The sequence below is a fragment of the Tachysurus vachellii genome, chromosome 4 (genome assembly GCF_030014155.1).
Source record: "Tachysurus vachellii isolate PV-2020 chromosome 4, HZAU_Pvac_v1, whole genome shotgun sequence".
Lineage (NCBI taxonomy): Eukaryota > Metazoa > Chordata > Actinopteri > Siluriformes > Bagridae > Tachysurus > Tachysurus vachellii.
The window spans coordinates 17,266,099-17,282,112 of record NC_083463.1 but is presented as its reverse complement, the minus strand read 5'-3'; the positions used below and the strand labels follow the sequence as shown (position 1 = coordinate 17,282,112).

At 37.1% G+C, this 16,014-nt stretch overlaps 1 protein-coding gene across 2 annotated transcripts; it reads right to left on the bottom strand.

The window, feature by feature from the left end:
• Positions 1-541: 541 nt before the first annotated feature.
• slc2a1b (solute carrier family 2 member 1b) lies at positions 542-14,592 on the bottom strand. 2 transcript variants are annotated; one of them, XM_060868101.1, is made up of 11 exons: positions 14,442-14,584; positions 14,262-14,319; positions 7,756-7,851; positions 5,377-5,537; positions 5,003-5,243; positions 4,611-4,773; positions 4,105-4,292; positions 3,409-3,513; positions 3,159-3,260; positions 2,709-2,912; positions 542-2,539 (listed from the first exon to the last, which is right to left on the bottom strand). In XM_060868101.1, exons 2-11 carry the CDS (start codon positions 14,274-14,276, stop codon positions 2,342-2,344), a joined length of 1,473 nt encoding a protein of 490 aa, XP_060724084.1. In that variant the 5' UTR covers positions 14,277-14,319; positions 14,442-14,584; the 3' UTR covers positions 542-2,341. The 2 variants fall into 2 exon arrangements, with proteins under 2 accessions (XP_060724084.1, XP_060724083.1); XM_060868100.1 differs by having other exon boundaries at positions 14,262-14,592.
• Between the last annotated feature and the right edge of the window lie 1,422 nt (positions 14,593-16,014).

Below are 16,014 nucleotides of genomic sequence, written 5' to 3'. Positions count from 1 at the left end.
ACACAAACCCTCTACTTAGACCTGTATGACAAATCAGGTTTTGGATTTAATTCTGGTCTTTAGATTTTATTTAGTATTGACATGGATTTGTCTTGGAATTTTTGGCATTTAAATTTAGAGACTGGACTCTGGACTGGACTCTCTCTACATATACTGGTCTTGGGTCTCACTAAATATGGACTTGGTTGACTTTAAAAAAAAAAAAAACACAGAATAATCACTGCAATGATAAATCACAAATGCATAAATGGGTGGCCTCTAAATGCTATCTGATTTTACTTGGAATCACTTTTATTTGAACTTGATTATGACTTAGTCTTGACCCCTTTAACACTAAAGTCTTGACTCGCTCTCAGGCAGTAGGCAGTTTATCTGATCCTGTGCTTACTGTATAATCATCTGAAATTTAAACTCGGTACAAAAAGGGTTTAAGGGTCTGAAGAGATGATTTGGGTAAATTCTGCCTCCAAGTGTCTGGAATAAAGAGTTGCAGTCGGTTCCAATGCTATTCAAAGAAGAGTTCAACTTAAACAACAAACAGTTTAAAGAAGTGAGATTGTTCTTTTATTGATAATAAACAACATACTCAAATCCAAAAACTAAATAAATTAGGCATCTAATAAATACAATACTATTTACCAGCAACTATACAAGTTAACATTTTAAACTACATTTCCAGTATTGCAATATAATCTAGTAAATAATATCTGGAAAAAAAAGGTTGTACAAAAAAAAAAAAAAAAACCTATAAGGCTTTGGAAATACAGAAATATTGTTTTATGTATTTACAGTTTTCTTTTTTTCTTTACTCATAATGTCATGGCTGCTTTCTGTGTTAAGGCAATGGAAAGTTGACCCTGTGTCCATTATGATACAGGCTGGTTCATTCAGGGACAAGGAGTCTACAAAACCACAGTGAAAATTACACAGTATTCATCAAGTCCATCTTTTGAGCCAATCCCTGACATGTTGACATGATGCAAAAAGACATACCCACACACACACACCTATGCGCACACACACATTCTGGAATGTGTTTGCCAATTAGCCTGAAATCCCTTAAACTGTACCCTGCACCCTGACACATGAACCTTTTGTTATTCAAACTACAAGTTAGATATTCCATACTTAAAATGTTATGAATGTGAGTATTGCTAGACATGAGAAGTGTGGAAATCATCAATATATCACGTCTTTCATCATCAGAATGGTTTTTAGTTTATAGCAAACAAACACACAAAAACTCACAATGATATATGTGAATAAGATCAGAGGAGACGTGACTGATGAAAAGCACTTCAGGAAATTATTAAAAATAAAAAAACTTGACCTGTAATATAGGAATTCTAAAACTGTCAACATGCTAGTTGCTTTTAAAATGTGGTTTCATGGTGATACAGTACTTGCCTACACTGCCCTAATATTAACTAATATAACCATATAGAAACACTTGATAAACAAATCTCTGCAGTGTGGAGTCATTAGTACTGGGTGTACTGACGTAGCCACCAATGACAGTCCGAGTTATTACAGTTCATTTGTGCATTCTCTTGTACTGCCCTACAGTATTCATGATATACTGCCATGTTTACATACATGCTTAGGATAACTTAGTAATTTAAAAATGTTCTTTAAAGTCAGTGCAACTCAATTTTTTAGGAAGATTTAAAGAACACGTCAAAATGTTAATACATTCATCATTTTAAATACATAGGACTAAAGAATTTATTGTTCAACAATTGAGGGGCATGCACACACACACTCACACACACAAACCTATGGGCCAAGTGTTTTTTGGGACAAGCTGCACAGTAAACGGAGCTCTAAAATCAATGCAATATGTATGTAATTTTACAGAAATGACAGGTCTAAAAATCGAGATTCCATTAGAGCCACAATGAATGTTTTTCCCTATTCTTTCCTCTCAAAAGCCAATTCTGCATCCAGTCATTGACTTCACATTAAAAAAGGCCGTGAAGTGAATAAAAGAAAAATATAGTTACATGGAATTCAGTATGTTGACTTAAAGCATTTAAGGCCAGGTTTTTTAGGCCTTCATACAAGTTTGCTGGTGGACATCAGGAATGATTATTATAAAAATATTTTTTTTCTGTAAAAGAGACAAGGTAACAGATATAAAGATTAAAAAAGTAAAACATTTTCTCATGTACATATAAAACAATGTAGGAAATATAGAAATATATATTTCACACACGCATGAAAACGAATGAATGGGCATTGAACAGTCTGGTATTCAGCAGAGAGAGAAATGTGTTTTCCAGTCTTCATTTTCTTCTCTCAATAGTTGTGTGTGAGTGTGAGGAAAAGAAGGAAGTCGAACTCAGAGCTCAGAATCTGCCCCCAGGCTGCTCATCTCTTCAGGTGGCTTTTCCATGCCTGCGGGAGCTTGCTGAGAGAAACCTGCAGAAATCTCGTCAAATGTCCGGCCTTTTGTCTCCGGAACTTTAAAGTACGTGAATATGAAGAAAATCAATAACAGGACCGTAAAGATGATGAAGACATATGGACCACAGAGGTTCTGTGAAAGAGAAAGCGAGAGAGACAGAGAGAGAGAGAGAGAGAGAGAGAGAGAGAGAGAGAGAGAGAGAGAGAGAGAAATATGTTATATAAGTTTCCATGAACCACAAATTTGAAATGGATCAGTTCAACTAAACAATCAAATAATTATCAGAATGCTGGTGACTTACCGCCACATACTGAAAGCACATTCCCACTATGAAGTTGGCCGTCCAGTTGCAGAAACCAGCCACAGCGATAGCAGAAGGCCGAGGGCCTTGACCGAACAGCTCAGCTACGATGAACCAAGGGATGGGGCCTGGTCCAATTTCAAAGAATGCCACAAAGGCAAAAATAGCAACAATGCTCATGTATGACATCCACGGGACCTGTACCTGTGAGATTGACACATAACATATACATGAGAACAGAATAAATAAACAATTGCCAGTAACCACTGCCTGCCTGTTCAGTATTGACTGTCAATGAAAAGGTAAAAAAAGATATGCAGGAACAAATATATACTTCTAGGTTGAGATACATGTGACAGAGAAGCATATTTCAGTTGTGGAAAGCCCGTAGTTTTCTGATCTATATAGAAGACAATATGTATGTGTGTGTATGTGTGTGTTTTATCATACCTTCAGTGCTTGGGCAACTGTCATCAGGACTGCAGACAAAGCCATACCCATCAGTCCAGTTAGGTGTAGTGACCTGCGGCCAGCTCTCTCCACTAAAAACAGCTGTGGTAAAGAAGAAGTGACAAGATAAAGACACAATAAACTTACAATACATAGCACCATGCAGTACACCTTATGTTAGATGTTAATTAAATGATCTATGTTTTCCATAGCACATGGACATTGTGAGATGTGTTCTCTCATGACTCACCGACACCACAGTAAACGCCGTGTTGACGACTCCCGCGCCGATAGTGGCATACACAGGTTGTGCTACACCAGCTGTCTCAAAGATGCTCGTGGAAAAGTAGAAGACCTGCACAAATAAACAACATCATCAGCCAAATCAAATACATTTCATCTTCTGCAGGAAGACAGGATTTAGTGCAACATGTACGACTTTTGTATTATTTGTATGAGACAGGTATAGGAATGTTATGTTAATCCGGGTGCTTTTTTGTTTTGTACACAGATCAGTTTTTATCCAGCATTGTGTTGGAGCCATACAGAGTAAGTGCTTAAAATACATTATGCAATATTTTGGCTTTGTTAGGTTGCACACCAAGCAGTGTTTATAAGGTAATATGGAGTATACGAACTGTTATTGGGTAAAGTATATTTCATTAAGTCAACACTTCAGTGACAAAATACAAAAGTCTGCAAAAGCAAGGTTGCATTACATGTCTACTGGCATCACATCCAGGGGGTTTTGTGACCAGTGTTTCTGGGATATGATCAACATTCAATGCCCAGAACAAAATAGTTCAACACTAAAGTTGAATGAATGAATGAATGAACCTTCATTTATTTAAGCCCAGGAGACTTTTTATTCTATGACCATGTCACACAGTGTATGAAACACAATGTGTGTGTGTGTGTGTGTGTGTGTGAGTGAGTGTGTGCTTACAGCGTTGATGCCAGACAGTTGCTGTGACAGCTGCAGTACGACTGCAATGATTAAAGGCTGTCTGTAAATTCGAGAGGTCAACAGCTCTAGGATGGACACTTTCTTCTCCCTCATCATTTGCCTGCTTTCCTCCTTCATCTCCTGCATGTCTGAACTCACATCTGACGATCCACGTAGCTTTTTCAACACTACATACGGAAACAAATACAGTATGTAACCATTGATACATAATAAAATAATATGGAAATGATTGCTGGGTAGGAGATTTACTGCTGATATGACACACTTACGGTATATTATATGTCTGCTCTAAAGTAAGTAACACTCTTTTATATTGTTTGGACAGTAATTTGTTGACAGTAGTAACAAAACAAAAGCAACTTCTACTTATTATTCTTGTATTATTCTGAGTCAATCACAACCCTTGTGGAGGAGAAGCCTTACCTAACCTAAACATGGTGTGTGTGTGTGTGTGTGCACGCGTGTGTGCGTGTGTGTGCGCGTACCTGATCTGGCTTTGCTCTCTTCGTTGAGGTTGAGGAGGAGATAGCGAGGACTCTCTGGGCACAAGGGTAACAGGAAACACTGAAGCAGTGCTGGGACGAAGGTAAAGCTCAGCAGGAAGGGCCACATCGTGGCGTTGCCCATGATCACATCCAGACCAAACACCTACGGTGTACACAAAACACAGTCATATGCTTAGTTCCTCTTTTGTCAAGTCATTCATTTCTTTTTGTATTTATGTATAGTGAATACCACAGAATCAAACATGGTTTACTGGTAGATTAGAACTGATTACACCTCTTTATGTACATTTCTATGGTTATGTTTATGGATAGATAGAGAAGAGAATACATTTAGACTTTTTGGACTCTGTCATGGTATGGCTAAGGTGTACCTGTGCTATCAGGATGCCTATAACAATCCCCAGCTGATGCAGAGTTCCCAAGGCCCCACGGAGGTTAGTGGGTGAGACTTCACCCACATACATGGGTACAAACCCAGTGGAAAGGCCAGAGTAAAGCCCCACCAGGAAACGGCCCATGATTAACATCTCCCATGAGGCTGCCAATTTAGAGAAGCCCATCAGTGCTGCTGAGATATAGGCGAGCACATTAACCATGAGCATTGAGTTCCTCCTGTAGAAATGCAGAATGCAGAGAGCAAGGATTAGAAAATGGAGATCAAAAGTTTGATGTTGACTTCTACACCAAATATTTGTGACATTAGTGCAAGATACACAATGCTAAAAGGAGTGTTGGTTGAATTTACCTTCCAAAGCGATTGACAAAGAGACCAACGGAGAAGGAGCCAATCATCCCCCCTACTGAGAAGATGGCCACTGAGACAGACCACAGTGATGTGAGGGCTGCTTCAGGTATGGCCTCACCATATCGGTCAAACCATGTCTCATTGTAGAAGCTCTCGATGATCTACAGCACAAACACAAACCATGCACATAAATCTCTAGAAATGTCGCAGTCATTTTACAAAACCAAATAAGTAAAGGAATGCTTCTTCTCTGTTCCAACATTCATGGTCCAACAAGTATGTTATAGAAAGATATTAATACAGTCTTTGTCCTGCAGAGGGCGTTGAACAACGTGCTCAGTGTTTTGGTGTCGAATGTGTTTGTTGCCGTTGGTGCCGTGTGACTGGATGAGGAAAATGTCAGACGAGAACTCAGGTTACCTTTCAACCTTTTCAATGGAACACTTGTGCTGACAAACACCAAGGCGATTACAGATTACAAGAAGAAAAATATGCTCTTACTAGTGCTTTTCTTTTGTCACCCATTTTTTTTGCTTTCTATAGTAGGGTAAAGAATTTATGGAAAGGGGAGAGGAGCAATGCATATTTGCATGTCCTGTGTAGAAAGACGCAGAGAGGTGTTACAGGAACTGTTCTATGTTGTGCTGTTGAGAGGCTTGGCAGAGAAACTATTCAAGGAGATCAGATTTCCGCATTTTAGTTCAACAAGTCCTGTCTATGTCATCGTCAAAATATACTGTATATCTATGCGTCATGTGCCTCTGTTATGAATATCTCCCCTGTGAACACTTAGATATATTACAGTAGATTTCTACAGTAGAACATGTTACAAAGCATATGTCGTCTATAAGTAACACATTTTAAGCAAAATAAACATTAAAGGTTTTAAAAGTGTCTTTAACAACTGCAGCATTTAGATGCATAGTGTGGTAAACACTGGTAGAGCAGAGTCTACATTTAAAGTTCACAGCATATTGGTTATAACATCTTCACAAGGTGGTGTGTTAAGTTACAGTAAATTTTACCAGCATTCACTTGGAGAGAGAAAGAAAGAGAAAAAGTGATCACACTTTTAGATTGAATCTAATCAAATCCAACTTTTAGCCTGCTTGACATTGAATATATATAACATTAAATGTATTTATTCTATCAAAAATAGTGTCTGTAAATGCATGTTTGCCTTATTGCATGTGTGTGCCGACGATCTGTGTTTCTGATATGAAATCTATCAATCTTATCAGAAACACTCTGGACAGGAGCAGCCGAGTCTAGGCCATATCACTAGCTTACTCTTACTGCTGTGCTCACCTCTGGAGAAGCTACGAGCCCACCTGACTGCAGTAATTAAGGTTAAGCACTACTTTCCAAATTAATTTGTGTTCATTCATTGTGCCATCCCATTTGTTAAGAGACCTCATTACTGTGGATTACACCTGTGTCTTCTTCCTCCATACACTTTATATGAATCACTGCTTCCTTTTAGATATTTCAGGTCCATAACAGGATATGTTTGTGTGTGTGTGAGGTTTATTACACTAGTTCCCGTATATTACTGCCAGCGTGGCCTCATACTCACATCAACGAGCTTCTGTGTCCTTGGCTAGACTGCCTACCCCCTCCCTCTGCTTTTCCCAACATGCCTAACACACTTTAATACAGAGTTAGCTGCTAGATTGACACTGTCTTGTAGATTTTAACCTTTCTCAAAATGATAATCCAGGCTCTTCTTTAAACTTTGCTAAAAAAAAAAAAAAAATACCCAATTGTTTTTTTTTTCAGTAAATGGAAGGTGTGCTCCCCAATATCTGGACCTCATTCATCATCCAGGAAAAAAAATTGCCCTATCTGGGTTTATAGACCTCCTCTGAGCCCTTAGCAGTATTGTGAACACCTTGTTTCTCTATCTTTTAAGTTGACTATTCTCCCCACAGCACTCAGATTTATCAAAGAAATATAAGACTGAAGTAAAAACTAACTAACTAAAATGAAGGAGGTTAGTGTATACATTAGTGTATAATACATTAATACATACATTAGTGTATTAAGACACTAAAACTAAGTAAAACTCTGGGTGTTTCTTGGATTTGCAGAAGGTTGACAAGTACGTGTTTCTGTGACCCCTGGAACATACAGTCCTGACAGGCTGGAGCTGGAACACATATGTCTGAGTGCACAGACTCCATTGGAGCCATTGGACAAGCTGGACATCTTAAATAAATATCTTGGTAGAGAGTGTGAAGTTAAATCGTAAAATAAGATATTTCTGTCAGGGGGCAGTGTAGGTTATGGGAGTCATAGGGATGGTTGGGGTGTGTTTTTTTTTTTCTGTAAACGTTAATGAAACAAATGTGTGTGAGTGTGTGTGTGTACAAAGCTCACCTTCTGAGGTGCATTGATGACACCGGTATTGTAACCAAACTGAAGAGATCCAATCACAGCTGTTCCCACAGCCAGCAACAGCTGAAAGGTCACTTTCTGCAGGAGGAAATAAAAAAATAAAAAAAAACAGAGACTGATTAATCAATAGTAAAAACTGAAAATAGAAAGAAAATAAATCAGTTATCTCACATACAATTTTACATGTACAAATTAATCCGGAATTAAAGGTGGGAATGCACTCACACCTAAGTAAACTGATAGTGGGCAAACTTTAGTTGTACATTTGTTAGTCAAAAGTTTGCATTTCTTTGTAAACCCATTACAAACAGTATATTTATTTTTAGAGCTACTTTGCAACTTGCCAGTAAACCAGCCCAAATAGTAGGACATGACATTGGTTGACAAATAACCATGAACACAATACTGTCCTTCACAGAGCTGTCTCTGCTTTAATACAAAAAGTACATGTTTTGTGAGTCCTCCCCAGAGTTCCTGAAATATGAATCTGCTTTAAGATGTTGAACTACACTCAGTGGCATCATATGCCTGTTTTCCATTGTTTACATACTGACTGAGCTTGTAGTCAAGTTGAAATACCTTCATGGCAGCCATTAACCTTCATTTCACCTTGATTAGTTCGCACTAAGATGACACTATGATACACACCATATCATTTACAACACCCATGTTCATCCATGGCTATAAATACTCCACGTAGACTGTAAATCTGATCCATAAAGCAAGAAATCCTAACATGGTTCTTAGTTTATTTATGCTATTGCTATCTCTTAAAGGAGCACCTCCGTTGACAGTCTGTGAGGTCTTTGTAAGGAAAGAAAGTTTTAGAGGAGGTGCTTTAACTACTATTTAACAGCTGGAGTGTGTTGTGCATGAAGCAGAGGGAATGTAAACAAAGCCCTGAGGAGAATATAGTCCTCACCAATTATGTTTTGAAAAAAGTCAGCATGGGTTTTGAAGTAGTTGTGTGTCTCTTTTTACATAAGGTCCCAACCACTAAGACAAACTGTAGAACATGGCCTGAGTGGCTCAGAACATGAAGCAGAAACACCCCTTCACTGGCTTTCACCCAATAAGACTGCATGCCCAAAGGCTGCTGGAGGCCAGGGAGTCCATGATGACGTGGTTCAACCATCTCAAGTACAGGATGTTACTTTGTGTGTGCACACTGACACACACACACACACGTTTAAGTAAAGTTCTGTGGAAGAAGTCTTAAAGGAACAGTATTACTTTTAAACCTGACAGCAAAAATGTTGTATTATAATTCGGCCTGCCCGTTCCCTTTGTTTTAGTAGCTGATTATTTGGCACCTTCAAACCTGCTTGTACAGACAGTTATGATACTACCTATTATTGTAAACGAAATAAAATAAATAAAAGTGAATACATTATCAACTTTATTGTTGCAGTGCTAAAGAAAAAAGCATGCCTTCCTGTAATAGCTTGAAGTAGAGTTACTTGCACTGTAAAATTTTCATGGTCCATTAAAATCTTGTATTGAGAAGCATTTATCACCCAGGTGTAACAAACAGGCTTCTGCTTGCTGTGACATGTCTATATAGTGTGTAGAGTTATCGAAGAGCAGGGTGTTATCAGCATCTTCCAGGGGATCATTTGCCAACGTAATGTTTAATTATGTGAAATTTTCATCTGGTCTTTGACAGCCCTAATAAAATCAGTATTATTTCAAACTTTATGCACTACAGCGCTAAAGAATTTTCATAAATGTTATCAATGTCAAAAAAACAGCACCGTCAGTTACCGTCTGGTTTCTGAGGCATGAATTCGGAAACAAATGGTATCTGGGCCAACTTTCAAACATTAACTATATCCTTCCTTCTCTCACAACAATGCTGGAAGCAGAAGATATTTCGCTGGGTGTGTCTCTTTAAGAGACATTCGGCTCTGGAGAATTCTAAATATGGAGTTTGGCGCTTGTGTTACGAAAGACAGGAGTGTTTATATATGAAAAGCTTCATGGTCACGTTGACATTTTAATCCTAAGTTACAAGAGGTATAGACAAAAAAAACAATACTGACATGCACACATACAAGCACATAATAAAGAAAGACATTTCCGCATGTAAGGTTTAACGTTACATCTTGCACTTCAGAAAGGTTCATGTAGTTCTTTGTATTTACCAAGTTATATTTATTCATTTTGCTTTAAATCTTATTAGATTGCTTTTTAATATAATTACATTCGGTTGTCCGACACCCCGCTAGAATGTGGAAATTCAACACTTGGCAAATAAAATATATGCGTGTGTGAGAAAGGAATCTAATTTCATTTCTCCTCATACAATCTTGGTACATAATCTGCTAGTGTCTTTGCTGAGAATGGGTTTTGTCAGCAGCCAATGCAAATTGAGGGCCCAGAAAGGTAAACACGAGAGGTAAACACGGACAGGCCGCAGCGAAGCTCCACAATGAAATGAAAGCTAATTGAGGAAGACAGGAGTTAATGTCTCTAAAACATGAAGCAGGCTGCATATGATGTATGTAAAAAATTTACGACTGCTGATGTAAAAAAAATTAGGCTTGCTTGTTAAGGTTTTTTTTTAAATTTATTTATAATCGTATCCTTCTACACGATTCCTACTTCCAACTATTCATGTTTCCTCACATTCACTATTATAGAAAAACGAAGGATTATCAGGTTAAAGAATAAAGAATCTAATAATCAACTTAAAATCCAGGTGAGTTTTTTTAATTGTTAAACCCTGATAAGCTGATTCATGAACTATGGTACTGTTTGGTATGACTGATTATATAATCTGATAACAGGTAATCCGATTAATGGTGCACATGTAAACACACCCAGTGTTAAACCACACTATAGAAGGATTGTTCCTCATTCTCTGTACTTCTCGGTCTGGTAGAGTTCTTGTGAACACTCAGGTCCATCAGCTGAGCTGCCGGTGATGTATTATTCATTAGAATGGTTTTATAGTGTACCATTCCACGAAAGCCTACCAGGAAGCTCACATTTCTTCTGTTAGAATTATCAGTGTGATAAGAACTTTCTGCAGTAAGAGGGGTTATACGTACAAGGAATACCATAAAGAGTATCCTCATTCTTCTTTTGGGACTAACACTACTGGACTGGTTCGAGGCAGTAAAATCAAACCAGCATGCAAATACATTTGTTGTTTTTGTGATGGTCTGCAATTGGTTTAGATGACAATTAGAATCATCTTTCTTTAAATAAGTAGTTTTAGGCAAACAAAATTCTATTAACTAGTTATATGACTGTTAATATGATCCTGACTTTTTTAATGAGTCCACTCCAGCTTTCTATTTCGATAACAAGCCGGCACTCAAGCTTCTTTTCCTCATAACAAACCAAGGTAGCATGTCAGCTGACCTGCCACATTAGTAGCAATAAAGATCTTCAGGTTTAACTGGCCGTGCACATCGGTGAATAAACCCTGTGCAATGTTATGATGAGGCACTCTGGGTCTTGCCTATTGCACTTGAATTCTTAGTTTACTCAAACCGTGCCGTGTGACGTAGGCAGCTGAGAAGACTTGACGCTAGCTCGCAGAAAGTACGTAATAAACAGTCACCATGGAGGAACTTAATCCGGTTGTTTAAATGATGGGTGGAAATTCAAAGGAATTCCAGAAACGTATACAAAAGAAACACAGTAGTTTCAGGCTGCCTTGGTATTCAGTAATGACTAAATATAGTAGTTAAGGTGACTGTTGTTAGAAAATAATTTATACACATAATATTGATGTAATAACAAGAATACATAAATAATAAATAAGCCGTTTTCTTAATGATTTTTTTAAGGGAATGGTGTCAGAACAAAGCTCTCTCTATATGACTCAGCTAGGTCGTAACTTTACGCAACACACTCAGAGATTGCATCATTCACGTATAGTCATCTTCTAGTTCCCATCTGAAACACGAGGAGCTGAAGATTCTTACATAAAAAGAGCCTCTCAGAGCTTTACCAGTATTACTTCATCAGTATTAACTGATGCAGACAATGGTGTAAAACAATTTTACTGTTTGGGTGATAATGCTAGCCTGGTGCTAGTGCTGTGTGAGGCACACTGATGAGTGAGACACCTTAGCATTGAGTATCATGTTCGCTCTTTTCCAACTCTGTCTAGCTCTGTGTCAGAGTGACACCACATTCGGCACGTCCGCCATCTCTCACTCCCTCCCATCACCGAAAAAAAACATTGGCATCCATTTTCCACCAACACACTGCCAGTGCTGGTTAAAGGAACTTGGTAATTGTCGAGTGAAAAAAACCCATGCAGACAGCAGCCCTAAAACAGAGCTGGACTTTTACTTTACAACTATACAAACACAGATTGTGTTTGTTATTGAATATTACTACATTACTTACCATGCCGCCTTATTTCATCCTATAACATTTTCATAATCTATTCATTAGGTTTTCAGAAATATAAGAATATGCGTCATAGGAATGCTGACGTGAAAAGGAAAGCATCTGTACTATTGTTGAATAAAAAGAAGTAATTACATTCTCTTATGAGGTTGCATAAGCCACAACAGCACCTCTTTGAGTACCATGAAATCTGAAATAATATTTTGGGTAGCTTATTCATCCTTTAGCTTGTTAAATAGCACCTGTTGTAATTACATGTCGTAGCACAAATACAAAGGGCCGCATTTGCACTCTGTTGAACTGCCTGCAGTGAGGATTAAGAGCAACAACGCGTTTTGTGAAAGTTCAGTGTCAAGATTTGGGTTCAGCTAGTAGAAAGAGACAGAAAAGGTGAATGCTGCCTCAAAAAACCACATAGTTCTCTCATATAAAGTAATGTACCACAGTGCCTTATAGTAACAGGAAGCGAGTCTCCCCACACAACACACACACACCCCCACCCCACCCCCCCTTCACACAAGTTCACACGAGCACAACTCAGTAAGAAAAGCATAAGCATGAGGATCTTACTTATTTTAAGTATTTCATGTACGGAAGAGTGAACCTCAGCTAAACATTTATGAGAAGTGAGTGGCTCTGCGACCTTAGCTCTGTGGCTGAGCTGTATTCTCCTGTCTCGACCAAACAGCTGTTTCTGTTCTCCCTAAGGAGACCATTTCCCAGCACGTCCCCAAAAAATCCATTGTCAACAACCTAAATTCAATATATCTTATACTACAACTAAAGCAAAATTTTCATTGTTAAAAAGTCATCAACTAAACATCCGTGATGTGTCTTAGACTACAATCGAAAGCATAAAAACATTGTAAATTTCCCCAAAAACATTTCTTATGGAGTTATTAGTTAGTAGTATTGACATATTTTAGTTTTATGTAGTATTACGATGCAAGTGGCTAACACTTGTGTGAGGAATGCCACATCAAACCATCTGTTAGTCTCGTACGATCTCTTCGACTTATGCTAATCCATCTCTCGCCCATGTCAAGTCTTCTTTTCTGTTCTTTGGAGTGTCCGGAGGGTCTTATTTGCCCACTCTGATAATTATTTTGGAATTACAAAAGGTTTGATCAGCTGACTGAGCTGAAGAAATAAATGTGAAAATATGATTATATTTTATAAGATATATAAGATATATATCTCTCTCTCTTTCTCTACACACACACACATATATATATATATATATATATATATATATATATATATATATATATATATATATATATATATATATATATATACATATATATATATATATATTATTTTATTATATGAGAATATTTTGCACCACTTCAGCCTATTTAGACTGTGATGTTAAGATATCACTTGTTCCTACCCTAAGAAGCATCTCTAGTTATAACTCTCTTACAACAGCATGTCATCAAATTAACACTGATGGTTTATCAATACTGAGGCTAATAATAATCCCTAATGATATTAATGATCCTTCTTTTTAACCTTTTTAATAATAAAGCTCAGTCCGATCACCTCATAGAAGCCGGGTAACCGGAAGTCATATATATATATATGTGTGACGTGTGATGGGGATCCTGAAGAATAGAGGGTCTGTGAGTACGTGCAAAAGCACACACACCTCCTCACTCCATTCTACACTCACTACAGTCATTATACATGCCTATGGTCTCCATAGAAACATACCGTGATGTGCGGTTCTGGACGTGATCAGATCTGGAGTCCAATTACTTAGACACTCAAGACTTGCCATATCTTTAGTAAAAACGACCCTACAGTTCACGTAACATCATCATTTACGTTTTAAGTGTGTTGGAGGCACATTTTACACACTATATATCTATATCTGACCCATCATCACGTCACTAAAACTCCACCATGCTAGTAAATTAGCTCTAATGTAGCTATCCTGAGATTCATTCCTCTTTTAGCACTTTGTGTCAACGTTTTTAACTCGAACACATTATAAGACATATTAAAAACATATATTATTCTTTAATATCTACAGACCAAGTAGCAGAATAACTAGTAAATAATTAACATTTAGTAAACTCGCTTAGCTACAGAGCCTCAGTTAGCCTCCTTACCTTCTCCCTTTCCATCGTGGCGAGTCCAAACTTGTGAACGCGGTACTTCTCGTTGGTCCTTGGGTATTTTTGTGTCGTTATCAAATAAACAAACAAACAAACAAACAAACAAATAAAATGACCTATATGTATAGGCTACTGTAAAAAAAAACTGTAGCTATAATACTTCTATGCACTTACTTTCGTGTGCTGAGTTTCTAACCTAATTTTGACGTACTAATAAATAAAAAAAAGTCTTTAGATTTATCCTTTATCTTATTCGCGTATCTTCTGTTTTTATGGAGAAAACCTCGAAGTCTTGTCACCGATGAACAACATCCTGCTCGTGCCACGATGTTCGCCGGCTAAATCGGTTCTTGAGTCTCCTGAACCACGCCTTCTTTTGTGTGTCGGACAGTCTATTGGTCCATTACAGTGACGTAATAATAACCTACGTAATAATAACCCACGCCCTCAGTACAGTGAAATATAGTACAACCTTTTATACGTAAATTGACCATGATATTAAAAGAGGGCACTGTAGAGCATGGGTGTGTGTGTGTGTGTGTGTGTGTTCATCAGAATCAGAATTTGGTTTATTGGCAGATAACGTACAGTATAGTCTACATGTACAAGAATTTATCTTGCTGTGTTGGTGCATAGGTAAATAATAAAATAATACAATGTGTATAATCATAAAGATTTACAAAATTAAGCAATTCTTGTCCTATTATGCAATCCTTTTCAAATCCAATAAAATAAACAAAAACAGCCATTTTTTGAACAATAAGTTTTGAATGGTGATGGCTTTGTATCACATCAAAAAATGCACTTGCTTTTGCTACTGTACAATGTTGATTATTGTCCTCCTGGAAATTCTGAATGGAAAAAATGATTCCTCATTTGTTTTGATCAAATCTTGCATGCTAATGCAGGATTTGACCGAAATATAATTTTTTCATAGAATATACAGTGTACAGTATGTGGTATGTCACATGTAATTGAGGATATATCTTGTAAACAGCAAACTAACAAAGAATAGTGAGTAATACCAAACACCTCTTTTACATATCTGTGTGTGGTTTTAGGATACACTGGGCTCTATTCCTACCCCCTTAGCTCATCTACTGGCCTTTTGTTCCTCTAATGCAGAGCTCAGCTGTTGTTACTGCACCTCTTGCATTGCACTTCAAGTACATATCTTGCCTCATGCAAGTTGGACTATAAATTGTATCACTTTTGTCTGTTTATCTTATTTTTCTTTTTTTCTTTACTTTTCTTTAAGTACTGACAGATTTTCATCTACGCTGGTTAAGGTTATCACAATGTTATACGTTTCTTGCCCCAGAGTTCATTAAATGTACCAGAAATATCTTCTAATTCATTGTAAATTATTTAGTGGTATAGTTATTATTATTATTATTATTATTATTATTATTATTAGTAGTAGTAGTAGTAGTAGTAGTAGTAGTAGTAGTAGTAGTAGCAGAAGAAATATAGCTTACAAATTCAAAAAAAGTCAAACTTGGTATGAAATTATTTAAACAAAAACAACACTGTGTTATGAAATAATTGCATACAGTATTGACAACATCAAAACTATTATTTAAATCTTTCTATTATTGCAGTTTGAATTATTTTACAAAATTAATAAACTATTTGACATTTTTTTTAAAATACATAGTTTATAAACATGTCATTACAGAACATGTCATGGTGTTAACTAGTTAAAGATTCCAAAAAATAATGACACTGATTTCACCTTCCACATAAG